We start from the raw sequence: 27,800 nt of genomic DNA, 5'->3' as shown, positions 1-27,800 counted from the left end.
CACTGTTTACGTTAGGCAACAGTGTGCCCCTCCTACTGTTATCTTCAACTTGTCCTCTTAAAATAAAAAGTAGTAGCCTGCTGCGTGAAAGTCCGATACAAGGATGCTAGCTGGTTTCTCATTAATGAAGAACACCAGTTTTACACATGAGGTCACGGTTGCTGGAAGTTGTTAGGTACTGCTTCTACATCTGCAGCTCCAGATGGAGCGTCTCAAAATTGAAAACTTTGAGCGGCACTATCATCTGGGAGTGTGACTTCTGAATGAAGTGAGTTTAGCAGGCTTCCACGGCACGCTGCCAGTCTGTGCTTGAGTGTAGTGGCCCAAAGTTACATTAGCCACGACTTACATTAGCACCGTGTGTGTGCATCAGAGTTTTTTGAGTTTGGCTTCATGCTAGGTTTGGGGGAGAGTTGTATAGTGTTATGAGATACTGTGGACAGAACATATGAAGCTGGGCATAAGAATGATTCTCCATGATGCAAGTTCTTCATGGCCAGTTCTTTCTTAAAAGGGGTTAGACATCTCTCACTTACATTTGCTGGTAATCTAGAATATTCCCGATGCAGAATCGCAAAACAAACACACAGAGGCACAGTTTAAGGCTTTACCAAAGTCCTTCAGCTCTGCCGAATTTTGTTGGACCAAAGAATACATTTCACGCTTGCCGATTTAATGCGGATAGTCGTTTTGGGAATACTCATTAATGCAAGGTTCTCTATCATGGGAGATCAACTTCTCTCGTTCCCAATTAACTCACGCTGCCGGCGTGAGATGTTTGGGAACAATTAGGATGGGAGGCTGCAATCTACAGTACCATGAGGGAAAACGGCTGAGGGAGAGAGACTGAGAGTGATTTGCATTGTTGCCGTGTTCTAGAAATTGCTCCCGTCCATCATCTTCAACAGGCTCGATGCTCAGGAGACGAGAAAATGAGAGGTAAATTGTTTGTCGTTTAATTGGGCTTTTTTCTGCTGAGATGCAGCAGTTGTTGCTATATTGATGCGTTTAGATACGCACGCCACAATTATAGTGACGCTGCGTTGAATGACACAGATTCTGATGTTTTCTGATTCATTTTGGTGTTTTGGTGGAGCCTTAAACGGAAGACAGAAATCCATACAGCACAGGTCACGAGCCAGATCCACCTCACACTGTTGCTGGGTACAGTTTTGCTCGCTAAGCTCCATCGCAACATTTCCTCACCGCTCTCCTCAAATTGCTTCCATCTCTCTGTCGATAAACTACATCAGGGATGTTGCTGAACACCTGGGGTTATATGATAATCACTGATTTATTCTCTCTTCAAGCGGTGGGGAGGAAGACGCTGCGTGGCGTGCTGGTGTCTCCACATGGTAGCCCGCTAGATGATGTTTGATGAGCGTGTTCATCTGCTCATGTGTGAGAGCAGCGCAGGTGTGAGCACGAGCAGGCAGGCGCGCTCCACTTCTCCGGTCAGTCTCTGTGATCACCTTCCCACACTTGCCAGTAATTGTGTAAAGGTCAGACTAGTAGGCAGGTGTTCCTAGGATTTCTTTCTTTATTCCTTCTCTTCCTTTCCAATTTTTTTTCTTTGTCGGTATCTCTGGCTACTCTGCACAGCACCGCAGCTCACTGTGTATTCTTGGAGATGAATGCTGGAGGTCCGCTTGTTGCTCGGTGTAGGTCCAATTAGGAGACAGCAGACTGATGGGGATCATGCTGGCGCGTGTGGCTTCATTAAGGCAGGCACACACTGACACTTACACACAGACCCACACTCAGAGAGTTTGTACAAGGATCTCTTAATCTTTGTCTCTCACATTTCCAGCGTGCACAAGCAAATTAAGCTGCTGTAATTTGCATAAGTCTGTGCACACATATAAAAAACATCACTCAGGCCTGCTGTGGCCACATCCACTGTCAAAACACTGAAGCAAAGCTGTCAAAGATTTTTCATCATGTGCCACCAAATATGCCCCCCTACCACCAACATGACCACCTCATTTCAGCACTGTCATGGACTGTCTGTCTTTTCTGTCACCGGAATTTGTTTCCAACATGCGGCTGTAATTCCCTCGGTGCTTGTCACCTACATAAGACTGTTTCTATTAGATCTCTCTGTGTGAATATATTTGTTTTATGTCCACAGATCTTGTGTTTCTTTTTCTTTTGTCTCTTTGTGAGCAAGTGTGTGTGTATGTTTGCATTCAAGGTAGTTTGTCTCTCAGTGTTTGAGAACCAGCAGCTAGCTCCAGGGATTTTGGACCATGGGAGGTTTTGTAATGGATGTCCCCCATGCCTCATAACACATCTTATCTGGATCCCCTGGGAGTGTGTGTGTGTGTGTGTGTGTGTGTGTGTGTGTGTGTGTGTGTGTGTGTGTGTGTGAACCTGTCTTGTCAGCCGCCACTGTCACAGCAGGGCACTCACACACCAAGAGGCAAACAAAAAAAAGAGACACATAGCAGCTACACACCCACACAAACACACACGTGTTGTGCAGTTTGTTTCTGCAGGACATCTAGCACATGCGCTGGCTGGTGTACGGGCTCACCGCATGCTGTGCTCCTCCGGAGATGGCTGACTGGTTAAAACATGATACACATGTCCAACTAAAAACTTTAACTTACAACTGAAGCAAGAATGTGACAAGAATGTGACAAGAATGTGACACCACCCAACTGAAACTGTTTCATGTTTATGAGGCCAAAGAAGCTTTCTTTTTACTGAGTGTGTGAATGTTAATGATCAAATACGCAAACCACTAGTCAACCATAGTGCTAATTTAAGCAGGCCATGATGTCAAGCTCAGCCACAGCTGCATAAGATCAACTGATCTTAGCTCAGCTGATAGCCGCCTGCACATCTGCACAATAAAACACTTGCGGCGTGTCTTATTTAAGCTGCTTTAGCCTGCCTATGTTGATATAATGCCATTGCTAACACATTGGGTTTGTACGGAAATAGATCCACAGTTTGAGACCAGAGAGGGGACACAGAACCCAGCTTTGGTTGGTTCATAAGCTAGCGTACTCCTGGTGCCAGTCCCAAACCTGGATAAATGGGAGGCTTTCATCACAAAGGGAATAGGGCGTAAAATTGGTGCCACATCAAACATGCAGATCTATCGGCTGTGGGGACAGTTTGGGAAATAAGGGAGAAGCTCAGAGGACCCAGCCTCCCAACCGCTGCTGCTCTTCTGTAAGTTGCTGTCCAGCCCACCTCCATGCCGGCTCCATTCATTCTGTTTCTGACTTAATCAGAGTCATATCTGTCATAACTGATTCAGGGTCCAACCACTCTACTCTTGCTTTCCTCACAGGCACGTGGGGACAGTCTTCTTTAGTCTATGTTTGTCCTGACAGATAACTTTAACCAATCGTTTTAGGCAAAGGATGATCGGTTACAGATGCCTGAGTCATCTTGAATAGTTATTCCAAGCATAACATCACAAATCCATATTCTCCTTCTTATTACGGTCATCTCTCCCAGCGTGCTTGAATGGTCACGATGGAGCACTCGATATTAAATCCTGCTTTTTAAACCCTTTTTTTAAAACTGCGAGGTTGCTGTGAGATCCCACGCTGCACTCTTTGTGGCTTTTAATTAACTTTTTCTCAGCACAACAGTTCTGGGAACAAAACTATTCATGAAGGTCCCACTTTCCTGTTAAAACGCCGCCTTCTGTCTTTACAATAAGAAAGGTCAAAGAGATATTTTATTAAACACAAAACAGACACTGGTTATTGCATGTATTTTTTTTTAAGTGTTACTATAGCAACACCATTTTTTTTCAGGTGCAGTTAAGGCTTAAGTTACAGGCGTATTCACAGGCCTGGTAACTTTATTCCCAGGAATAAAGGATCTACACACACTGCTGCAGTGTGACTACATTTGCAGCCAGCCTGTGATACGCTCTGGAGTTTATGTCTGCGAACGACGGAGAGAGAGACTAGATGTATATACGCAGCACTGCTGTATCTGTGCGTGCAGATACCACCGTGTGTCTGTGAGCGGCAGTAGGATTTAATTAAATATGTATCACACAGACAAAGCCTTTGATGTTGCGGAGCAATAATGTGTTCTGTTTCATTGCTCAGCTGAGCTGTTAGCAAAGCCCAGCGATATTTCTCCTCTGTGACCACCGAGAGTCTGTGCAAAGTCCAACCAAACCTGTTGCTTTTAATAGTAGCGAGTCGGGGATAATTATAAGGACGGGTAGTCATCCTTACGTGTGTGCGAGCATGTATACGACACTGTGAGAGGGCTCCGACGTACAGAATATTTGGAGTAATTTCTCTGTTGGTTAGTGATTATGTTTCAACTTTCATCTTCAAAAACGGGGCAAAATCAAACGCTTAATTTGGTTTGTGCTCATTAAGTACTGAAACCAAAAGGGATCGCGGGCTAATACGGGACGTCATAAACTGCCGGCAACAGCCATTACATGATGCCTCCATTGATTTACAGCTGTGAAGTCATAAAAGCCTCTGACTTTGAAAAGTACTGTAATGAAATGAAAGAGGAGACCAAAATGTAGTCGACAAGACGAAAGAGCAAAGTCCCGCACCAGCTGCTCCACACCTTCTCAGCTGAAGGCGTCGTCCTACTTATTGAGTGTTTTCTTCCAGCTGATGAGGTCAGCTGAGTTTTTCTTATAAAGCTGAAAATACAAGCCTACCAAGCTTTAGCCAGTCATGCTTTGGGATGATATGAGACTCGTGAGACACCAGTACAGCTATAATGTTATAGAGGTCTTAAGCTGTTAAACTCACTGGTGTTTTGCACAGGATGAAACGGAAGTTGCAGATCACTGTGAAAAGCCTGGATTAAGAAGACTCATCCAGAATTAAATTTCTCTGAAGGCAGAGACGTTAGAAGGATATTCTGCACAGCAGCAAGTGTTAAACTTAAAAATGCATGTGCGGAGAATAAAATTAGGCAAAAGAATGAAGCAACGCGCTTCCATTAAAAATGGCGAACATTTGGCGGCACTTGAAATTCCGACAGTGAACACAGAACTCGAGACAAGAACAGATGTTTGCTCCTCTTTTAAATGATCTCGCTGCAGAGCTGTCGTAATCACGTCATCCTGGATTCAAGCCCGGTGTGATTAATGTGCACTTAAAATGTACTAAATTAATTGATTGGCAACAAGTGCGATAACCAGTTTGGTAGCTGGAAAATGAAAAATGCAAAGTGGAGACTTTGTGTTGTGTTTCGGGGGTTTAACAGTAAATTTGCTGTTTTTGAGTTAATGATCAGAAAGAAATAAGAAGAGTGCTGCAACAGTCTTGATAAAACACAAGCAGCTGTTCCTCGAGGACATGGCCCGAGTTGTCATCGCAGAGCAGAGAACTCCGGTTGATCCATGTTTTAATAAACAGGCTTTTATTTTAAAATGAACCTCAGTACTTTCATTATTAACAAGCAGAGAGTCTTCTTTTTTCATTCATAAGCAGAAATAAATAAGTCAGCTTGGGTTCTGGGAAATGATGAACGCTGATGATGATGTGATGAGCATTGTTAGCAATTTTCTGGTATTTTATAAACCAGGCAGTCAACAAGTGGTCGTGGAATAACCGTCCAGATTCATAAAAACCTCAAGTAAAAACTCGTCAAGGAAATTTACTGCCTGGATGAGGTGAGCCTGAACCCTCCGTTAGCTACGCAGTAAAAGGCCTAGGCTGCTGGAGTTTCCCATGATGCACAGTGTTTCTCCTTCACTCTCTGTGTGCTTACACGTGCATTTAATCATTAGTTATTATTCACCTCTGGCTCTCTCCCACAGAGCGCCTCTTGTCCTGTCTCCCTCGCCCCTACGGGTCGCAGCAGATGGCTGCTCCTCCCCAGCCTGGTTCTGCTGCAAGTTTCTTCCTGTTAGAAGGGAGTTTTTCCTTCCCACTGTCACCGAGTATTTGCTCATAGGGGGTCTTCTCATAGTTGGGATGTTCCTCTGTATCATTGCAACATAAAGCACGTTGAGGCAGCTGCTGTTGTGATTTGGTGCTGTATAAATAAAATTGCTGAAATATTAAATTCAAGTCAACAGTGAGTGTCAGGGAATAACTGAGGGCTTAAATTAATTAACTTACTTTGAAAAAAGACAAAGTGATCTTGTTTTAACTGTGCATTATGCAACACAACCTGGTTTGAAGTTAGTTCTGTTGAGCGGTCCCAGTGTCTCGTGAACCTCGATAAAATGAAGCCTTTCCCATTTCTGTCCTGACTCCACTCACACACATGCACACACTCTCATCTTCTCCCAGCTTTTTTCTTCGGTCACAGCTTTCAGCGAAGCTCGACACCACATCCACACGAATTCCTCACTTCCACTTTGAACTGAGAACCACAATTGGTAACACAAACCGTAACTCTGACCCAAAATCGCTGCTACAATTTCACCTGAGGACGGCAGGGACTTGCATAGAGAGGAGAAATTTCTCCACGCATCCTGCCCGCTCACCTCAGATCTTCTGCCCCTTCCTCTCTCGTGCCCACCCTCTGCCTTCCGGCGGCTTTGTTTCCGCATTTGTCTGCATACATGCATGCGGGCGAGCGTGTTTGTCACAGGGCTTCCCTGATGACCTTGCGCGCTGCACCAGGGGGGTGATTAAGGATCGGGGCCAAAGACCATTTCCTTTTCATGGGAAGATGAATGACCCTGTTTGAAAGTGGCTGCCTATGGCCTCAGGGCAATTAGAGTTTGCTGTGAGCCAGCAACGCTCACTGCTCTGTGTACAAAGGCAGGTCCTTGAGAAAAAGAGAAATACTCGGCACATAACCCATTCTGCTGAAACCAGCCCGCCGCAGTAACGGGGAACAAATTAAATGAATTTTCTTTCCTTTTTTCCCTCTACCTTTCCAGCTGTTCCCCACCTCTGCTCTCCTCTTGCCTCCTATCCATTTCTCCATACACTTGGGAAGAAGAAAAAATGTGCTGACTGTAGGGGGGCACTAAGAAAGGCCCACCAAGGGTGCTCATTTGAAATATCAATATTAGATCTAGCAAACCATTTAGCATGTGACTTCTGTTCTCAGAGCTCATTTCACTGACGTTTGTAAACTATATTTTAGTGCTATTTGTTTTTGCTTTCCTTCTCCAGCAGTTTGATTACTAATGAAGACAAACTGATGGAATATCAGACCAGGTTCACCGCTGTGTGATATTTATAACATGCTTCTGTGCTGTGCTTTTTTTTCCTGGATAAAGCATCTTATCTGTCACAGAGCAGAAGCAAAAAGAGTTGTGGCAGACTATTGATAGGGATATGGCCTGGTGCCATTGATTCCCACTTGTAATACAAGCCTCTCCCTTGTCAGCCTGTCAAAGCCTAGATCGGACATGATAACGCACACATCGGGCAGCCGTCAATAGGCGAAGCTTCCACCGTCGAGATGACTATCTTGTTTTGGTACGAGGGCGATGGGAACCAGTGAGATAGAAGAGATAGCAGTTTGTGCGACCTGTGATTTCTGCCACTTTCTGAGCCACTTCTCTCATATATATCTCTCTCTCTATATATATCTATATAGATATAGATATATAGATATATATAGTAGGGGTGCAACGATACACAAAATTCACGGTTCGGTTCGGTTCGATACTTTGGTGTCACGGTTCGATATTTTTTCGATACAAAAAAAATGTTCATGCATTTTTAATTTGTCATTTATTAAAATTATAAATATATATTTTAACTCAAAAGTACAGTTTTTAAATTTAACCCTAACCCTTGTGCGTGTTTTTTATTTTGACAGCGAATGCGCACCTGCGGACCACTTATGTGCAGCCCTGGTTATTTAGCTCGTCATATTGCAGCCACAGAAATTATTTTGTCCATGAAACCATAAAGCTGCACTTTCTTTTTGCCTTATAGTCTGATTTGTCATAACTTCTCCGTTTTGTGGTAAGCTTTTCTTTGGCTGTCACTTCTTCACCCTGACCTGTCTTATTTGACTCAGCAGAACTGAAATGCTTTTACACACACACTCACATAAGCTCAGCGATTCTCTGCGCGATCAACCTCTCACATGTTTAAGCTGCGGGAGATTTCACTTGTCATGTTTGCATAGTAAGCTAACGATTAATAAGACGATGTCAGAGGAATTGGTGCACAAATTATCACTCACAGATCAGTGCTGTCGCTCTCTATACACAGTTCACGTGATTGCAAAGTGAAAGCAAAAAACAAGCGCAAATTCAAACGCGACTTCAATATGTCACATATTGACAGTGGCTCACCGATGCCAATGACATAATTACCCAGCTACATTTCCGAAAGAATGCAAAAGCATTGACATATATTTTTCCTACAATAGCCCGACGGGCAGGGCAGAGATAGATTTTGGTAGCCCGACTGAAAAAATCGCTAGCTCCGGGACGTCGGGCTAGCGATATTGCAAGCCCTGTATCTGATTGAGGAATCACTCATCTTTGGAAAAGAGAGTTTATTACAGAGAAATGGCTCTTTCCAAAATAAAAGCTATACTATACGCTTCTTCTGGGCTATATTCTCAGCAGCATAAGGAGAATCATGTGCTAACAGCTGTCTAAATGACTCGGCTAAAGTTAGTAGCATGCTTGTTGTTTTTGTCTTTGCACTAGGATGATGTCGGAGTAAATGTGCAGTCATATTCGTTGTGTTCCCACTAGTGCTTTCAGGTTAATCTCGTTCAAATGACCTTAGCGCCACAACACGGCAAATCTCCGTTAACGAGCTACCGCCGATCGCTCCGTGCATGGGGCTAGACGGCCAACACGTTAACGAGCTAACTGCGCTAACACACTAGTTCCCACCCATGTAATTGAGCATTGCATGGCACATCCAACATACTGTTTTACTTTAGTCCATGACTCGCTTACCTTCAGGGTCATACGTCACATGAAAACCAAAATAATTCCAAACACCAGATCTGAATGAGGGTGGGGGAGGTCCATGTTGTAAGGAGAGCTTAACTTCTGTCTCGCTAGCTTGCCCTGCGCTCTTCCTTCTGACTATGCTGTCTGTGTTGAGCGCTCAGTGGATCTGCGCTGGACAGTGCAGCCTAGGCGGAGTAGTCGAACACAGATTCACTGAGCGCTCAACACAGACAGCATCGTCAGAAGGAAAATTGATAAAATAAATTACAAATGTTGTATTGTTCGATACATATGCGTACCGAACCGAAAGCACTGTATCGAACGGTTCAATATCGATACGAATATCGTTGCACCCCTAATATATAGATATAGATATATATATATATATAGATATAGATATAGATATGAGAGAAGTGGCTCAGAAAGTGGCAGAAAGTGCTTTCGGTTCGGTACGCATATGTATGAACAATACAAAATTTTTAATTTATTTTATCAACTTTCCTTCTGACGATGCTGTCTGTGTTGAGCGCTCAGTGGATCTGCGCTCGACAGTGCAGCCTAGGCGGAGTAGTCGAACGCAGATTCACTGAGCGCAGGGCAAGCTAGCGAGACAGAAGTTAAGCTCCTTGCAACATGGCAAATTGGACCTCCCCCACCCTCATTCAGATCTGGCGTTTGGAACTATTTTGGTTTTCATGTGACGTATGACCCTGAAGGTAAGCGAGTCATGGACTAAAGTAAAACAGTATGTTGGATGTGCCACGCAATGCTCAATTACATGGGTGGGAGCTAGTGTGTTAGCGCAGTTAGCTCGTTAACGTGTTGACGCCGTCCAGCCCCACGCACGGGGCGATCCGCGGTAGGTCGTTAACGGAGATTTGCCGCGTTATGGCGTTAACGTCATTTCAGATTAACGCTGACAGCACTAGTGGGAACACAACGAATATGACTGCACATTTACAACGACATCATCCTAGTGCAAAGACAAGTGGAAGCAGACAAAAACAACAAGCATGCATGCTACAAACTTTACCCGAGTCATTTAGACAGCCGTTAGCACAGGATTCTCCTTATGGGGACCTGATATGTTTAATATGCTGCTGAGAATATAGCCCAGAAGAAGCGTATAGTATAGCTTTTATTTTGAAAGAGCCATTTCTCTGTAATAAACTCTCTTTTCCAAAGATGAGGGATTCCTCGATCAGATAGATTAATTTTTTTTATTACTTTGTTGTTTCAGCAACATTAAATTTAAAAACTGTACTTTTGAGTTAAAATATATATTTATAATTTTAATAAATGACAAATTAAAAAGGCATGAACTTTTTTTTTTTGTATCGAAAAAATATCGAACCGTGAATTTTGTGTATCGTTGCACCCCTAATGTATATGTATGTATCCAAGCTGACCATGGGGGGAAAAGAAACTGCTTTGAATTGTGTCTTTGATTTGCCCTTGCCTTTTTTGCGTCATCCCTTTGATCTCTGAACGTGCAGCCACATTGGGTATCTGTTGCTACTGGCTGCCAGGATGAGGCGCTCAAGGAAAATTGATTTGTTTGGGGTTTATTCCCATTAGTACAAAGAAAATCAACTTTAGCCACCGGGCACGGCGGCATTGTAAATAAACCAAACTGGGTTTGATAGCAGCGTTGTAATGTGGCTCTATAATGTGGTGTCTCTTCTCTAATTCTCAAAAGGCTTCGTTTCTCAGTGTTTCCTTCAGCCTCTGGGCCCGAGCTGTGTGAAGGTCATTTGTTATGATAAGACTATGTTGTGTTCAGGAGCAAGCCTCCCGCACCCCTCCCCTCACGCTTTGTCTCGCGTACTGTACTTAAGCATGTGGATCCAGCGCCTCTCCGAGACGCAGCACTGCTCGTGCTCATATTTCACGTTGTGTTTGTAACCCGGGGCCGTGGCTGAGCTTTAGCCTTTACTCTGATATTACTGACCCAGGGGAAAACTATAGACAGCAGTCCCAGTACATTGTGTCTTCCTTTTCCCTCGCTGAGCGCGAACCATTGCTTTGATGTGACCGTTCAAATCACTGTCATGCTCAGTAGAATATTCAACCGTAGCCACGGCCGCAGATGCAGCAGCTGCTCTTGTTACCATCCATGTATTTGACGAGTTTTTTTCCCCCAAGTTGAATCATTCACTGCTTAATTAGCGCGACCCCTCAGACGTTGGCTGTCAGCGCACGAAACTTTAGAAATAGTTGGTTATTATCTCACTGTGTGGCATTTTTCCCAGAATGAAGCACAGCATTGTTGAGCCTGTTTAACATCAGCGCTGTGCTGATGTTTCATGTTCTGCTTCCCTCTTTATCTGTGCCGCATAGACAGATTCAGGCGCACGATGTTTCGTTCACCATCAAGGTCCATAGTCGGAGAACTGACTCGCGGCAGGGCTGTAAATGGCGAGTAGTGGGTTTAAGCTCGCCGCTGAACTGAGTTCACTCATATTTATTATCTGGCACAGGTGTGAAGAGATGGTGAGAATGCACTTTGGTTCCTGCCGGCACTTTATTAGACAGAACGATTCAGCGGTTATGCACAGTGGTAAAAATAATTTGATCCCTGCATCCTTTTATTTATGCAGTTGCACACTTTATTTCTCAACAACAACGACTGGACTCTAGGAGAAAGAAAAGCTGAGCTTTTTTTCTGTATTGAAAAGTGGATTTGATTTGACTCTGGAAGAAATCTGTCAGACACCAGCCGCATTTATCTACTTGATGTATCAGAGCCTGGCAGCCAGCAGCGCTACTGCTGCTATTATTTAAGAATTTAAGAATTCTATCTTAAAACAATAATCTCGTGTCCATATGTCCTGACATGCCAGTTCTTTCAATACGTTGCTCTTCTTTATACTGGGCCTGTAGACACCCCTGCCTAATGTGGCTCCAGTCTGAACCGCTATGCTCTGCCACTCGCACTCATGAAAAGCACAGAATATAGCAGACACCAATGACGTTGATTAACCCTTTAAGACCAACCATAGAACCAAGTCCGCCAGAGCTTATATTATATTTTTACATGTTGTAGTGCCATTTTTGGGAGCATTTCAAGTTGCTATACATCAATACAACCATTATAGCCCAAATTTTAATGATATATATGCATTAAGTGCATAACATAAATTGCAAAAAAAAGTGCAATAAACTACAAAAAAATGTAAAATCGTTTTTGTTTTTATTAACATATATTTCTAGTTAGAGAAATTTAAGAGGCTTATCCCTCAAAACTGCAAATACAAAAAAGTTGCACAAAATAGTTTCCCACCACAGGAAATTTATTTTAAGTGTCTTCATAGTTTTATTTTTGAAATACACCAATATTTATATACTGCAGGAAAAACGAAAATAAATATTATAATGCAAATTTGCAAAAAAAACAGCATATGCATCAAAATAAACTATTTCCAGCAGTGCAATATGAGTCCTAAGCATCCCAGACACGACACAGAAAGTCATAAAGTCAAACATAACTTTTAAAAACACCAGTATAGGCTCATAAGGTCCTGATGGTAAAAAAACTACATTTCCGCGAAATGACGTCACTTCCGGTTTCGGGCAGGTCATGGAGGACATGTGATAGTTCGCGCTGATGGACGTAGGAAGTGATACAAACAGCTGATCGGATCGGCAAAGCGTGTTTCTGGAATATTATGTTTTTGTTGCTGCAAGTGCTTTTTATGCAGTTTTTGCAAAGCTATATGTGGAAGGAAACTGTGACCGAGGACAAGCTGATGGCATAAGATGTAAGTACAACTCCTCCGGTTTCATATGCAAAAAAAATTATTGCGCTAGCTTACGTGTTTGCAGTGCTGCCGGGATTTAAAAATAGTTACGCAAAACGGAGCGTGTCCACTCCGGCCGGCTTTAAAGGGTTAAGGTGGGTTGCAAAGTGGCTTGCAGGTATACAGCAGCCATATACCATGGTCCAGTTTAATCCCAGACAATTTTTCATTAGCTGGTCGGTCACTAAATATTGGATGTGGAACATGTGAATCACCTGTTGCGATGAACGCCTTAACTTCAGTGGGATTCTTGATGTTTTCTTTCTTTTTGTTGGCATTCTGAGACTCTTCTGGTGTCTCATCTTCGGCCTGCGAGGGCTCCTGGGTTGGGCTCCTGTGCTCTGTATGTAAATAGAGTGCATCCATCGGCTGATGTGGGATGACATTAAAATCAGTTGATCTACTGGGATTACAGGAGAACTTGAATTTAACGCCATGTTCAGTTTCAGCACTGCGATGAGGGTCAAACTCTAGGCCTCACTCAGCTTTACGCTGACTCACCGTTTCAGCCGCCAGAGTTTGTCAGATTTATGCGGTTGTCTTCCAGTGGACTCTTTAGAGTGAAATTCCCTCTTGTGTTTTGATGTTTTGTCACACTAAAGAGGTAATTCAAACCCAACAGTGCTTTAAGTCTGGAAAATATCCATTTGATTTGTGTTACACGATGTCTACGCAGGCCCGTAGCAAAACAAAAAAGAAAAACCAGACGCATTACACAGAACGAATTTAGGCGCAACACCGAGAGTAGGTCACTGATGTTTTGGCAGAACTCGAAACCCAATACACAATCGCTCTAATTATGCGCATAAATAGAACGAAGGAAGATAGTGCAAGTCTAACACACCTCTGCAGGTTGTGTTAGACTTGCAAATAACGCGTGTAAAACATAAGGCTTTATTCAGACTATGTGAACAGCTTGATTCATTAAAACAGAACCACATGTGTTTCAGTAGATGGCAGAGACCAGTAAGGGAAAACATCTTCATATGAAGTACATTTAAAGGCTGATAATGGGAGAAATGCCTCACACCTTGGCTTATTTAAGCTATAAAACTGCCCGTCGTGTCAGTCCTGCTGTGGCCCTGCCTGGTGTTTTGGCCCCTCCAACCACCGCGTCATCCCCCCTTTAAGATCCGGGGTGGATATTTACGTATCGCTCCCCAGTTTCTATATGTTGGGTATTTGTGGGGAGTGATGAGCTCAGAGCCTAGACACAAAACTCTGACTGCATTCTGCTGCGGCAATACATCATTTGAAACCGGAGCTGTCTGACTGAAATAGGTTCTTGCAATGAGAGAGAATTTTAGATTTTGCTCCTTATCTCTCGCACTGAATCACTTTCAGAAAGGATTTCCTCACTGCCAGAAAAGCAACTGTGAATCAGCGCAAAGCAAAGGGGTTTTTAAATGTCCACGGGGGAGTGTAGGGGGGGGGTCTGCGTATCGTTTCATTCAGGCCTCATGTTCAGATAATCTTAATTCCCAAATTAAGAAAAAATGTAGTCTGAGCAGGTGTAGCTTTTTTATTCTGCTGCTGAAGAAGTTTTTAATGAAAATGTTGCTTTCCCAGCTTCGCGTTTATTGCTAATCAATCTTGCATCCTCTTTGTTCACTCCCGAGGTCAAGCCCGACTGGTGATGTAGCATGCTCTCCATTCGCTTGCAGAAGTAATTGCAGCTTGGCCTGATAATGGCCTCTGCACCGCTGCTGGCGGATTCACATCACAGGATTCATGATTAAACACCAGAGGAACTTTGTAGAGACAGACGCCCGGTTTCTTTGCAGACTCTGCATTCTGTTTGTGTCGGTGGCGCTACTTTTGAAACTGAAACTGTCACTTTTTGAGACTCGTCTCCCAAGGAGGCTGTCTATCTTTATTGATCGCCGGGGCGATCCTTTTAGTTGATGTGCTCTGTGGTGGTCGGCGGTAAGAGCTGCTTTAATGAAGTCTGGCTATTGATTAGGCCGTGGTGTTTGTTGGTGGAGTCGGGAATTTCAGCGTCAGTCGAAGGCACGCTAATCGGCATAATCGAGCGTGATGAAAACGGCCGTTTTATGTACTGAAGTCATTGTGCAGAATACGCTTTCTTCACACACAGGAAGTAGCGGGCACGAGCATTTCCAAATTTCCCCACACGTGAAACAATGTGGGCCGTAAATCCCACAACCAAGACTCTTAAAAATGATGAGGATGTTTGTTGAGAATAATTAGACCAAAAAAAGAAAATGCCTCACTGCCAAAATATATCCCACTCTATGTTATGGAGATTTAGCCAGAGAATTGGATTTTGCCAGCTGTGAAATCAGTTTTTGTAGTCCCGCTGGCCAACCAAATCATTATGCTATACCCCGCTGTAAGCTCCCATCAGTGCACACACATGAAGTCTATGCCTTTTCCACTCTGTGAGTGGAGCGCCATACGCCGTTCTCCCCTCCGGACGGCCGTGAGAAGACTGCGAGCTCCGTGTGACACTTGATTGCTTCTGCATTAGTCCAGATGTGTAAAAAGCCCCGCATGACAAGTGCTTCACTCCGAACCGCTGTGACGACTGAGATACGTTGTATGTTTGCGGAAAGCCACACAACTAGTGGATCTACACGTCACCTTTTTAAAAAAAAAAACTCTTTCATTCATCTTGGAGTGGAATCAAAGTCGCTTCAGTGCAAGGGTCTCTTACTTTGAGTTTGAGGATGTAGTCATATGCAAAGTGACTCCGTTGAATGGAGTGTGTCCTCCTGCCTTTTCATTGGGACTTTTACACTACGCGAGGCTCTTTAATGTGGAGAGGATAAAATGTGAAGTACATGGGTTTTTTCTTTTTTACTGAGTTGCTGGCAGAGTTCTGGCCTCTGGATGCCGACACATCAAGAGATGTTACTTGGGCTTACCTTGGGGCTGAGAGGCTTGCCATTTGAAGACACTTTATTATACTGCAGTTAAGGTTGTCAAAGGTATTTTTACACAGCTGTGTGCAAAACCTTTGAGCCACTCCTCATTTCTTTATATTTTGCTGGGAAAATGGGAAATGCAGTGATTTATGGTAACATGTAAATGGAAATACAGTATATAGGGCAAAACATTATGTACAACTCCACTGTGCTTGAAAGTCAATATTTGGTACACCTGTATTTAATCTTGAACACAGCCTGTTCTTAAACAAGCTGCATTGTTATAGCCTTCAGGAATAGGAACTACTGCACTGACAGGGTGTTTGGGCTGCTGAAAAATGAAGCGTATGGTGTTGTTTCATCAAAATCTGATGATACTGAAATCAGTTTTGACAAGATCCCCAAAACCTGACTGGAACACAACCACAACCCACAGCAGAGCCTCCACCGTGTTTTACAGATGCCTGTCGACACTCACTGCTGTTCCTCTCCTGACCTCTGCTTAAACACTGACAGCGATTCATCACTCCATCTCACCTCAGCCTCCTACTTTCATCCCTTAAGAACAGTGTTGGTCAAGTAACTTGAAAAAAGTAATAAGTAACTAATTACTGATTACTTAATTAGTTGCTTAGTTACTTTTTAAAAACATGGTACACAACCTGAATACGTAATAAAGCAATAGGCCTTTCAGCCCAATTCTATTTTTCTGCATAATCCATCATATAAAACTGAATCAAATGAAAAAGTCTCTTTTAAAAATTGTTTTACTAGTTTTAATCTTATGCACATTGCATCGAGCAAAAATTCAATTATTGCAACAGTCTTTGACTTGAAGAAATTCTTTAACATTTAAACTTATGTTCTGCATGTTCCAGCACACAAAATAAAATGTTTTGTGTTTACACTCTTTCAAATTAATGCAAGTAAAACACAGCAGGGGGGTCCGGGGGTTTCTCTGTGAATACCTCATTCCCGTGGCAGCGTGCTCGCTCAGATTTAGTTAAATTTTTCGCTGTAGAAAGAAGTTTTCTTCCTGCGCAGAGTGAACAGCGGACGCTGTTTTTGTCACTTCTTACAGACTAAAACTCAAAGTAATGTGAGGACGTCCACGTCGCTGCACCGTCTCTCCTTCACTCCATGTTATCCATTGTTGATCCGCACACGTCTGTTGCTGCCACGCACGTCGCACACGCTTACGTCATTGTCATGAGACACTCTCACAGATGTGAGTTACTTTAAGGGAAAGTAACAGTAATCTAATTACTTTTTTGCATTAGAAATCCCTTACATTACTTGTTACTTGAAAAAAGTAATCTGATTACAGTAACCAATTACTTGTAACAGATTACTGCCCATCTCAAGCTTCAGAACGACTTCTTGAAATGGGGATAAATGCTGTGTTTTTCTAACAGGCTGCAGGTAACAAAGCGCCTAAAGATACAATTTAAAATCGGTTCTTTACTAAAGTTGGCTGTGATGTGGAGACACGAGGCTCTAGCGACCTAACTCTTCCCTTGACTTAGGTACTGTTTTATGTTTGATTTTATAAGTTAAGTAGCTTAACAAAGGTAGGAGACCTGAAAATGAGTGAAAAGGTTTTGAAAGCTTGGTAAAGTTGGTCAAGACTTCTTTGAAAGTCTGGAGACTTTTGCAGTGACCTGTAGAATCTGTGACACCAAAACTAGTACTGAAGTGTTACCCACTGCAAGTATTCATTTCCCAAGCCCTTATTTCTATTGTATTCACTCAGATAACAGGAAGCCCGAAGTGATCTAAAAGCCAACCAGCAATTGGTAATAAGTCACCTCATTGTGATCTTTCATTTCCTTGTAATCCTGTTTCATAATCTCATTTCTGTCATTTCCTCTCTGTAGTTCTTCAGTGTTTGGTGGATGCTCGGCAGCAAATTGAGGTTACAAAATTTTTATATTTTGCTTTTTTGAGATCAAATCACGCTGATTTCCCTCGGTCACATGGAAATGGAAATTAGCTGGAATTTATATCGCACTTTAGAGAACAATCTGCATTTACCCTTACACTCATACAGCACCTTATATCCACTACAAGTTAACCTAATGTGCATGCCTTTGGGCTGTGGAAGAAAACTCACACAGGAGCAGAGGAGAACATGTAGACATCCCACAGCAAACGAAGCCTAGATTTCACGTCATCTTTAAGGCTAATGTTAGGAGCCCCATCACGTGTTCGACCAAACGGCGTCCGCTTGCTCGAGCCAGCCTAATGCAGGACTACTTTCTCCATAACAGCAGGTAAAAAAAACAATGACCCTCAGCAAGAACTTCTAAGAAACACCACAGTACCCGCTGCATCTAACTGAATGCGAAGTAGCTGCCTGAGAGTCTTCGTGCGTGTGGGTAGCTGCGCACAAATTGGTGTGATCTGTTTAACTAAAACGTAGCATTTTGGAGACGCACATGGGCGTGCAAGGCTCCGTGAAGCAAGCGCATCCAAAGCAGTGAAAATATTCACCGTGCGGAGACGCTGCCGCCATCGGCATGAATGGACGAGAGAAAGGCAGTGTTTTCAGTCGATGCCGGGTTATGGCGTGATGGTCTCGGGGCTGAAATTGCTAGAACAGACTTTGAAGTGGCTCGGATTTTTCATCTCTCTCTCTCTCTCTCTGTGTCCCTGCCTCCCACATCTGCTGCTATCATAATAACAAGCAATAACCCTCTTTCAGCAATAACCAAGACTTTTACGCCCGTAATGTGGCTTCAATAAATAATGTCATGTTTACCAAGGGGCTATATTTTACAGCAATTTAGTTTAAAGCATCCCCCCCACCCCCACATTGCTTTTTTGCCTCCTCTTGGTGGAGTACAGTACATAATGTGGTGCATTAAGCATACCAGCAAAAACGCACATTAACACATTATCAAATGTGCTGATAGAGAAAACAGCACAGCCCATCATGCATAATCATAGCAGACATTAGGAAAAACAAACAAAAAAAACAGCGAAAAATCTGCCTCCTGTGTGAGCTTTTGCAGACACGCGTGTGCTGCACATCAGCATACGGTGGGAAGTGGACGGCTTTTTCTGGGCGCCGTTGAAAGCGAGCGGCACAAGCATGGGGGCGCGTTTCATTAGTCTGTCAAACTCAATGATATTTAGAGTCCCACACCCTTGGCCAGGACTGGAAAACTCAATCAGCACTCTGATTTCATAACCCTGCTTGGTGACAGGGCTTATTTTATCGCCCCGCTGATTCATTCTAATAAACGCCGGCTGCCCAGCGCGCCACCACTGAAATATAACCCTCTCCCTCCCTCCTGCTTCTGTCCTCGACGGGTCGACCTGGAAAAAAAAAAGGAAAGAGAAAAGGGGAAGGGAAGGGTTGGTCGGGTGGGAGGGAGGGATAAATCAGAATTGTGGGAACTGGAGGGTGCAGATAATCCATCGCCGGGCCGGGCGGTGTAACGTGTGCCACCCCATCCCCATCCCTCCTCCTGCACCCTTTAGCACAAATCAGGGGCCGGGGACGCTGCTGATCTGTGTGGGCTTAGTGCGTCCATTGATTGCGGGCGATGGAGGGGAGGGGCAATAAATAATCGGAGGCAGAGTGCGGAGGGTGAAGGAAAACAATTATCTGCGGAGGTGGAAAGCACATAAAGCGAAGAATGATAAACGCTGTGAAATATGATTGACTCCAAGTGATATATGGAAGCTGAAGGACAGGCGAGAGAAGTCTGCGCGTGCAGAGATATCCTTGAGTGGCTGAGGACTCGCTCGCGCTGCCCCTGGCCTAACCACAATTTCTTCTGTGTTTGTGTTCGTGTGCGTGTTTGTGTGTCTTTCTCCGCAGACGACAGATGACATTGTTTCATCAGCAGAGTGCTCCAGCGACGACGAGGACCTGGAAGAGTGCGACTCCGGACATGCAGGTGGGATGAGTGTGTCGAGTTGTGCTTGCTCTGAAACCTGGTCTATTTCTTCTTATCTTTCTTTGAGTTGCTACCGAGGAGCTTCTCCTCCCTTAGCATCATGTCCCATGGGAGCTTCAAGTGTAACTTAAAAAAAAACGCCCACTTTCCCCCTCCCACCCAGAAAAAGTAGCCATAGTAAGCACAACGGGGTCCTCAGTGTCTGCCAAAAGTTTAAAGAACACTTTTTGGAGACGGGCGAAAGCAGTAAGAATGCACTTTCTACACCCTCGGCATGCTCTGCTGTAGGAAGTCCCACTCGGAGCTTGTACTGTGTATAAGTAAATGCACACAGCTTCCTGCCGGGACGTGTTAAAGCTCACGCCTTTCATCTCTGAAACAAGTTACACTTAGCTATGGGGCCACTGGTTGCAGACATGACGACGCGTTGATACTAATTTTGTTCTCTCGGCGTTCAGCTGAGAGCAAAACTTTACTCAACAAAGTACGAAATTAGTATCAAGCCCCATGTCGCCCGCACTGATGCTTCAAAATGTATCTGTCCTGTACTTGGTTGATTTCCTCTTGCTGTGCGTGTGTGCGTCTCTCTTGACAGAGGATACATTTTGAGATTCTTTCGAGAACAAAGATGCTTTCAGCCTAGATACTGTGATATGTAGCAGACTAACTGCAACAGAGCCTCTTCCTCCCTACTCCTTCTTCTTCTCTTGTTTGTACCTCTGTTTCCTTCGTCGGAGGCTTGCCTTACCTGAAACATTCTAATAGAGAACAGATATCCTCGAATTTCTGTGCGCATCGTCTCTCTTCCCTCCCTCCCTTGACACACACACACACAAACACGCACATATCACTTTGTGATTAGATCAAAGTGATAAGACACTCACTCAGTGGAAAATAACAACAGAGCTGGAAATAATGCCGCAGATTTAAAAGGAATGGTTATTTTTGAGGCAACTTGGGTTTGGATGAGTCGAATAAGCAGCTGTCAATCACGCTCCTGCCCAGGAGCTGTTGGCACGGATTCCTAATAACGCGGAGCAAAGCAAAGACTGTGAGCTGTATTGAAACTGGCTCACTATTTGAAAAGCAGCTCCCCTTAGGCGCTCTGGAAATCATTAACAGCTCCGGCTATTTGATTGCTTCAGTGTCCTTCAAAATACCATCACAGCCGGCTAATTGACGCTGCGCTAATCTGGCGAAACACAGCTCAGCTTAACACCGAGCATATGTCCACTTTTCACAGCTAATAATACGCCACCGCCGTGTTGCCCTTCCACGTCTGCGGTTGTGGACGATCGAGCGTTTATTTTGTTCTTAGGGAAAATCGGGCCTTTCCGCTGTGACGGATTTAACCATTTCTCCCCCAGTCTGAGAAAAGAAGTCGTCTATCGCTCGCTGATGGCGTTTGTTTTCTTGAAATTATGACCACATTTAGGTCTTATGGCTTTTTGATGTGGCTGGGGGGAAAAAGCCATTTCCTTGCAGCATTTTAGGTGCCTTATCTAGCGTGAGTTGCTTGGGTAAAGGCAGAGATTATTGAAATCGAATGGGCACGCAGCTCACATGTTTCAATTTATTTATTTTTGTATCTCTTCAGACCATTAAAACCTCAAACCCAAGTATTCTCAAAAAAAAAGAAAAGTGAAAGTGCAGTCAAGTGAAGCGCAAGAAGCTTTTGCTGAGAGAACACGGTACCCTCCCCTCATATAGTGGCAACATACACACACTTACGCAAACATACCGTACATCCCATCATGTGGACACAGAAATTCATATCCTCATTCCTCGCCCCCACCTCCCCCTCCGCTTCCAGTCGTATGAACAGTTGTATGACATGATGTTGGGTTTCTTTTCCTTTTTTTCTCGTGTGATGCACATATGAACATCTCTCCTCTGTATCGATTTGGACCCAGCTGCTGGGTTTGTGTTTTTCTTTTCTTTCGTTCTTGTCTTCTTTTTGCTTTCCTTTGGGGCCTGGGAGGGTTGGGTGCGGGCTGCTTTTACTTTCCTTGTTTTGTTGTTGTGGTTGTTTTCAGTTTTCATTTGCTTTTCTTTTATTATTATCATCACTCTTATCGTTTCTTTGGCGTCCTCCTCATCATCCGTCGTCCATCATCCAAGCAAGGATAGAGCCGCTCCTCCCGTTTTTTGCCTCATCTTGTGCCGCATGAACTTTTGGTGGTTGGAAAAGTCAAAGTTCTCCTCCTCATCAAGTTTTGTGTTTTATTTGTTTATTTTGTGCCATATGGCTTCTAAAGGATCATCCCTCCCCCCACCTCAGCACATTTTCGATACAACATAGGGAAATGAACGGCAACAAAATCTTTTCTTGCCATCATCCTTTTTTGGCCTTGTGCAGGCAACCCCATTCTGTCTCAAGAAAGTTGTGTGTGAGAATGACTCCCCCCTGTCGCCCCTTCCGAGCGTTACCCCGACCCCACCCCCTCCATCCTGTCTCACCCCACCCACCTTCTTTTAGCCTTTCTGCATATACATGTCTGTTTGAATGCAGATGGCATAAAAAGACTTTTATTGCCACAAAGTATATCTGTTTTTCTATTTTATCTGTTGCTCCAAGTAGAAGGCATTTGTGGCATGCACTCTTGTACTGGACTGTACCGCAGCTCTGTAGACTAACCAGTAACCCTCTCCTCCAACCATCCCCTGCTTCAGCGTGGATATGATTGGCGTCCATTTTTACGCTCTGCTTCTTTTTCCCACCCATACGTCCCTCCACTCGGCTTCTACATGTCAGCGTGTGCGTGCTGAGGGGAGGGGGGGGTCTGCCCCCAGCAGCGGCAGCTCCTCCCTCCGAGGCGTCCCGTGTTCGTGCTCGTGCCTGCTGTCTCTGTCAGTGCTCCGTCTGCGTCTGCCAAACCAGCCTGTGTTGTCCGCTGTGCGTGCGTGCTCGTCTTGTGCTTGTGTTGTCTCCGTGTTGAAACCAAAACTGTTGAAACCTCACCTTGCCCCCTGCCCCCCCCCCCCCCCCCCCCCCCCCCCTTTTAATCCCACGCGGGTTCCACGAGAGGGCCAATAGAGCGAATCCCGTGAGATGACTCACAGTCCTCTGCGTGCATTTACAGAATTGTCGGTTCAAGCTAAAGAAAGCGCCACGTGCAGAAATGCGTGAGTGCTGCGAGATGCTCAGTTTTGGAGGAAGGCACAAATAAGTCGATTTATGATTTCATTTCACGGTGATTAACGGCGCCGTGGCTTGTCATTACCGTGCAATCAGAGCAATTTTATGATTAATGTGTCATTATATTGGGGTAATTGATTCAAAATGTTTGATTTGTCCGTACAGCACCTACAAGCTGCCACGAGTCAGGCCTGATGGAACTAGGTTTTAATCTGACTCACGATAGGCCAAATTAAAAAGTCTACCTCCTAATGAGACGAAGCAGTGGATGTGGAAAAATGTCTTTGTCGCAGCAGAACTGTTTTTTTTTTGTGAGAGCTGCAAAAGCAAAGGTGTGACTAATAACATTAATGATGTCTTTGCTCCACTCTAGCAGTGCCCAAAAGCCATACCAGGCAGGCAGCTTTCATAAATCTTGGAACAGAGCCATCATCATTGTTATTAGTTACACCTCTGTCTCTATGCTGTGTAAAAACGTCTTATCTTAAGTCAAACATGGAGCGTTACGGTGGCTCTATTACAAACCTACTAGTAAATGTTCATAAAACCTGTAATATGTGAACCTTCCGAGCCCATAAAAAAGACATTTCCACCTATTTGTGAAAGGTTTGATCGACTAATGCCACAATATTTAAACGGGAGCAGTTATTCTGTTCCTTAAGATGCTCGATCTTCATGTTAAATTTCGGCCAAAGTTTCATATACAAATGAACCTGTTTCAAACAGCCTGTTCTCCTATCTGTAATGTCAAAGCAAGTGGATACTAACATGGTCACCCCAGGCACAGAAGCTCCACCCACCTCTTCAAACCTTTTCGAGGGGCAGCCAATCAAAGGAAGGAAGGCGCTTAAACTGCTTGTTTTACCCAGTTTAAGGTAAATAATAGGATTCGATATTTCAAACTATGACCAAGCGGGATCCAAAACATCAGCTGCTTCAAGCTGCTCACTTATATATATTATAATTTTCACAATACCTCTGGATCAGATGACTGCGTTTAATGGGCAAGTCTACTTATACTGAAACTCATAACTCAGAGAGGATTATCACTGCAGCGTGTGTTAGTTTCATGCACCTGCAACTTTACTGCTTTGGGTCAATTTCACACTCGTCATTAGCGTCGTTTCCAGCTGCAGCATTGGAAAAAAAGGGACAGGCGCTGAGCTCGCTGCTGCAACAAGCTACTGTTAGTGAACACAGTTGCTGTATTGACTTTATAATATGAAGTTATCTTAATTTTTGTCTTCAAGGGGCCAAAAGAGAGTTTAGTGTAGATTCAGGAGATGAGATTCAGTGGATTTTGTACACTTGTTACACCCCTGAAGCACCGCAGCTCCCTAACACACTTACTTTTTGCTGTGCTATAAGAATGACAGACTACCTGCTGAACATTATCGCACAGATAGGTTGTTTGAGCCTTTCTGAGCAACAGCCAGTCCAGGCGTTTTCTATAAGAGACGGCTCTCCTGCAAAATTGTGCAGCAGCAAGCACGCAGTGTAACTGTTGCATGCCACGCTGCAGTCAGCTATGTCATGGGAAGAATGTTTTTCCATAAAAAGGGCATAAATGATCCTGCATGCACTGTTACCCTCTGCCTTTGATCAAGTGCAGCGCAGATCAAACAGATGTAGTGTATTTATAGATGTTTCCTCATCTCGTTTGCCCGGGGTAGATAAAGTCCAGGATCTGGCGTTCAGATTAATCTTAGACTGGAGGCTGGGATGTAATGTTGTGTGATTTCTTCACTGCTGTATATGAAGAGCAAAGTGCAGGGTACGGAATGAAGTATGATAGGGATGGATCACCGAGTTTCCTTGTGGCATCGGCTATGGATTCCGTCAAGCCCCGCCGGGCCGGCTGTCACTTCGACACAGGCCTCGGATCAGTTTAAAGGTTATCCAGCTGACACACGTCTGCCGAGTGTAGAGGTGCAGCCTAATGGCTGTACAGCAAATCGACCAGCTGACAGGGGCGAGTCGCCACGCCTGTTGGAGACGCCAATTTAATACACCGGAATGCGGCCCAGCCACATGATGACGGATTAAGAGCTATCCGCCATGCGCCGCGGCTACACAGGCGAGCACCTTCTTCCGGGGGTGCTTCGCGCATCCATGACAGGACAGACTTCTCCATCGGAGCTGTGAACGGAACATCGCTTAATGTTTAGAAGAGAAATGAATGTCCATCAGTGAGAAATTAGGTTTCTTCTGGCAGACGTGTGCGCAGACACGATAAGATAAGTTTAATGGTGAGGTAAAGTGCTTTGAAACGACATGCTTCTAGAAAGCTCCGCCGCTGCACGGTACACCCTTATAATCCCTGGCAAGTGTATCCACGCTGAGAATCTGTGTGCTGCTGGCCTTCTGGTAATCAGTTCCCTACCTGTAGTAGGTAGGGATGAATGAATCTGCTACAGCAGGTGTCTGGGCACAATGCTTGCACCACAATGGGATTTCAGGGCCCTAAACCACTGACTCACCCACAATTTGCGTCAAAAATCCCATTCAATCAGTTCATCCGCGGTGCACCGGCTTTTCTGCTTTTATGGCGGAGCGTTGTCAAATCCCTGACACACCGTCAGGATTCATCTCCATTCGGAAGCCTCAGCAAACTTTTTGGATGGACACGGGGATCAAACCAGGGAGCGAGGAGAAGGAAAAGAGTGGGGGGAGAGGAGGAAAGTGAAGAGTAAGTGCTTTCTTGGAGATTTCTGCATCTGTAGCTCTCAAGCTGCTGAGGTAGTCAATCAGCCATTTAGTAGTTACTGTATTTACTTTAATTCCTCTTCAAAAAGCCCGCAAACAGGCATGCAGCCTTTATTACATGGTGGGATGAAAAGAGGAATGGCTTTAATATTGAGTTTGTTTCATATTTTCATTTTAGTAGATGGGTTTCTCTCATTGATGCAAAAGGAGGGAGAGTCAGTAGGCGTGCAGAAACACACTAGTCACAAGTCCTGACTTCCTTTGAGAAACTGGCTGCGGCTCTATCAGAGCGGAGAGTTTTTTGGGGGGGTGGTCTTGCTAGGATGGCAGGGTTTTAGAATAAAATCCCCATCCATCTTGATGAGTTTCGAAAAACAAACGCAATCTGGTTGAGCAAACCCATTAGAAAGCGGCGTGTTTGTCTGCTTCTGAAATGCAGCAAGACGTGCGGCGCTTGTGCAAGAGCTTACACAGGATTAAAGTGTTTACAAAACATCAAGGTCCTCTGCGCTGACTTTACTAAAACGGGGGGCTTCACTGCAGCGTCTCCCCTCCCATCCGAGTGTTTTGTTGATATAGCACAAAGCTAACAGTAGCCGAAAGCTGTTAGCCAAGAACGGAGTGAGAGGATGCAAACAAGGCCAAGACAACGAGGGCAGAGTTGGATAAATAAAAGCCTCGGATGCAATCGCTTTACTCCGAGACGCTCCTGTTTATTTAACAGGGCAGAGCGGTTTTATGGCTGTTTGCTGGAACGTCACAGGTAGCGGCGACGTAGCGGCTTTCCCCCCCCTTTTTTCAGTGAAAGACGAGAATGGCAGCGATGCAGTGCGAGGCCTCCGCTGAATCATGTCCTATGACATCCTCTGAATCAGGGCCGGAGCAGTGACAGGGACATTCGCATTTTAGATGCCGGCGTGGATAAGGAGCCGTCAATACAGTGTGACAGATGCCATATTTACTCAATAATGCTTCGCTCGCAGAGACAGTGTGCTTAAAAAAACCCAAATGAGGTTTCTGTAAAACAGCCTGCAGAGGATTAACCCAAAGCTGATGTGCAGAGATAAATCCACCACATGCCCTCTTGTGGAACTGCAGATGCTTATCTGTCAAACGAAGGCTGTCGGTTATGCACGTAACACAAAGCATCTAAACGTCCGACGATCTCTCTCTACCCCGTTCTCTGTATTAATTAGTGAAAGTGCTGGTTACGTACGGTGCACCGTAACTGCTAGTGAATGACTTCTTTACATCAGGAAAATATCCCACAGCCCTTTGCTGGCAGTCACCTTTACTGACCATTGGCCCGCCCCTTCTTAAGCCCCTCCCCCTCCCCCCACCATACCTGTCCCCCCTGGCTTGCTGTATTGTTATTGTATTATTACTCTCCCTAAATGCAACTTACTTAAGCATGCATTAACCCAACTTCTTAGAGTGGAACTAAAACAAACTCCAAAAGAAAGGAAAGAAAGCGTTTGTGTGATTTGCCTCTCTTTCTCTGACGTACATCCAGATTGCACGCCCTGTCCTGTGTTTTAAAAAGAAATACTAACAAGAGAAATGTATTGAGGTAACTAATAATAACCCGCTTATTATTAGTTAAACGAAGGTGGCGACACTTTCCTATAAACTGTCCCCCCCCCTCCCTCTCTCTCTCTTTGTCTGCCTCAGTGTGTGCTTTCTGGTTGTTCATCTTTGATAGTGTGAGAAATTTAATGCCTTTCTTTCTTGCTTGCTAATCTCTCTTTATCTGTTATTTTCCTCCTTTTTTGTACATATATGATAATCCACATATATGTGAACCTCTCTGTTTCTTTTCTGACAATGTTAAATTTAAACTGCTAATTTGTTGCGAATCACAATTGCGATGTTATTTTTATTATGACCCCCCCCCCCCCCCCCCCCCCCCCCCTCCTCCTTTTTAAATTAGAACAAAACTTCCTCTTTTCTCTATGAACTAATTAGCGTTTCGTAAACAGCAGAAGGCTCTTAAGATTGGGTATCAAAACCATGCAGCTGCACTGAGATTTTCATAGAGAAAAAAGAGAAGCTGCCTCGAAAAACTGCTAATCCTGGCCCCGATCTGAAAACACTGCTTTCCAAAACTGTTTCCGTGCCGATCTCGAACATCCACCTGTGAAGTTAAGCGCTTGTCTCCGATTGGAAATTGGGATCGAATAGATTAACGAGTCTGAATTCTTTTTTTGTGCATGGCAAAAGAAGTTGCAGCTTAGGGTTTGTAAAACTGTCAGTGTTGAGAGTGCTGTTCTCTTTTGTAGATGGGCATGTATATGCTCATTGTTTGTATATCCCCATCCCTTCCTTACAGCCAAAAGCTCTAATGCCGCCCGACCGCTTCGTGCCGCCTTTACATGGACATGGCAACTGATGTACACGTTCACCCCCATCTATGTCATTTCCTTCCTAGTATGTTCATAGGTCCCACCCCGTCTCACACTCCCTCCTCCCGAAACCCCCTTTACGTAGAGATTCTAAGATATGTACAGTCATCCA

At 44.3% G+C, this 27,800-nt stretch overlaps 1 protein-coding gene across 4 annotated transcripts in view; it reads left to right on the top strand.

Moving 5' to 3' along the window:
* The window catches only part of nrxn3b (neurexin 3b), a 335,382-nt gene that overhangs the window by 304,593 nt on the left and 2,989 nt on the right, over positions 1–27,800 (top strand). For all 4 annotated transcript variants that reach the window (XM_085371806.1, XM_085371807.1, XM_085371805.1 and 1 more), the window contains one exon: positions 19,363–19,441. In XM_085371806.1, the coding sequence (XP_085227932.1) occupies positions 19,363–19,441 (79 nt within the window). The remainder of the gene's footprint in view (positions 1–19,362; positions 19,442–27,800) is intronic.

This window comes from Diplotaxodon limnothrissa, linkage group LG15, assembly GCF_057381915.1.
Source record: "Diplotaxodon limnothrissa isolate DT_005_m linkage group LG15, D_limnothrissa_male_GT1.1, whole genome shotgun sequence".
In the NCBI taxonomy this organism is placed as follows: Eukaryota; Metazoa; Chordata; class Actinopteri; order Cichliformes; family Cichlidae; genus Diplotaxodon; species Diplotaxodon limnothrissa.
This window is presented reverse-complemented; position numbering and strand designations above follow the sequence as displayed.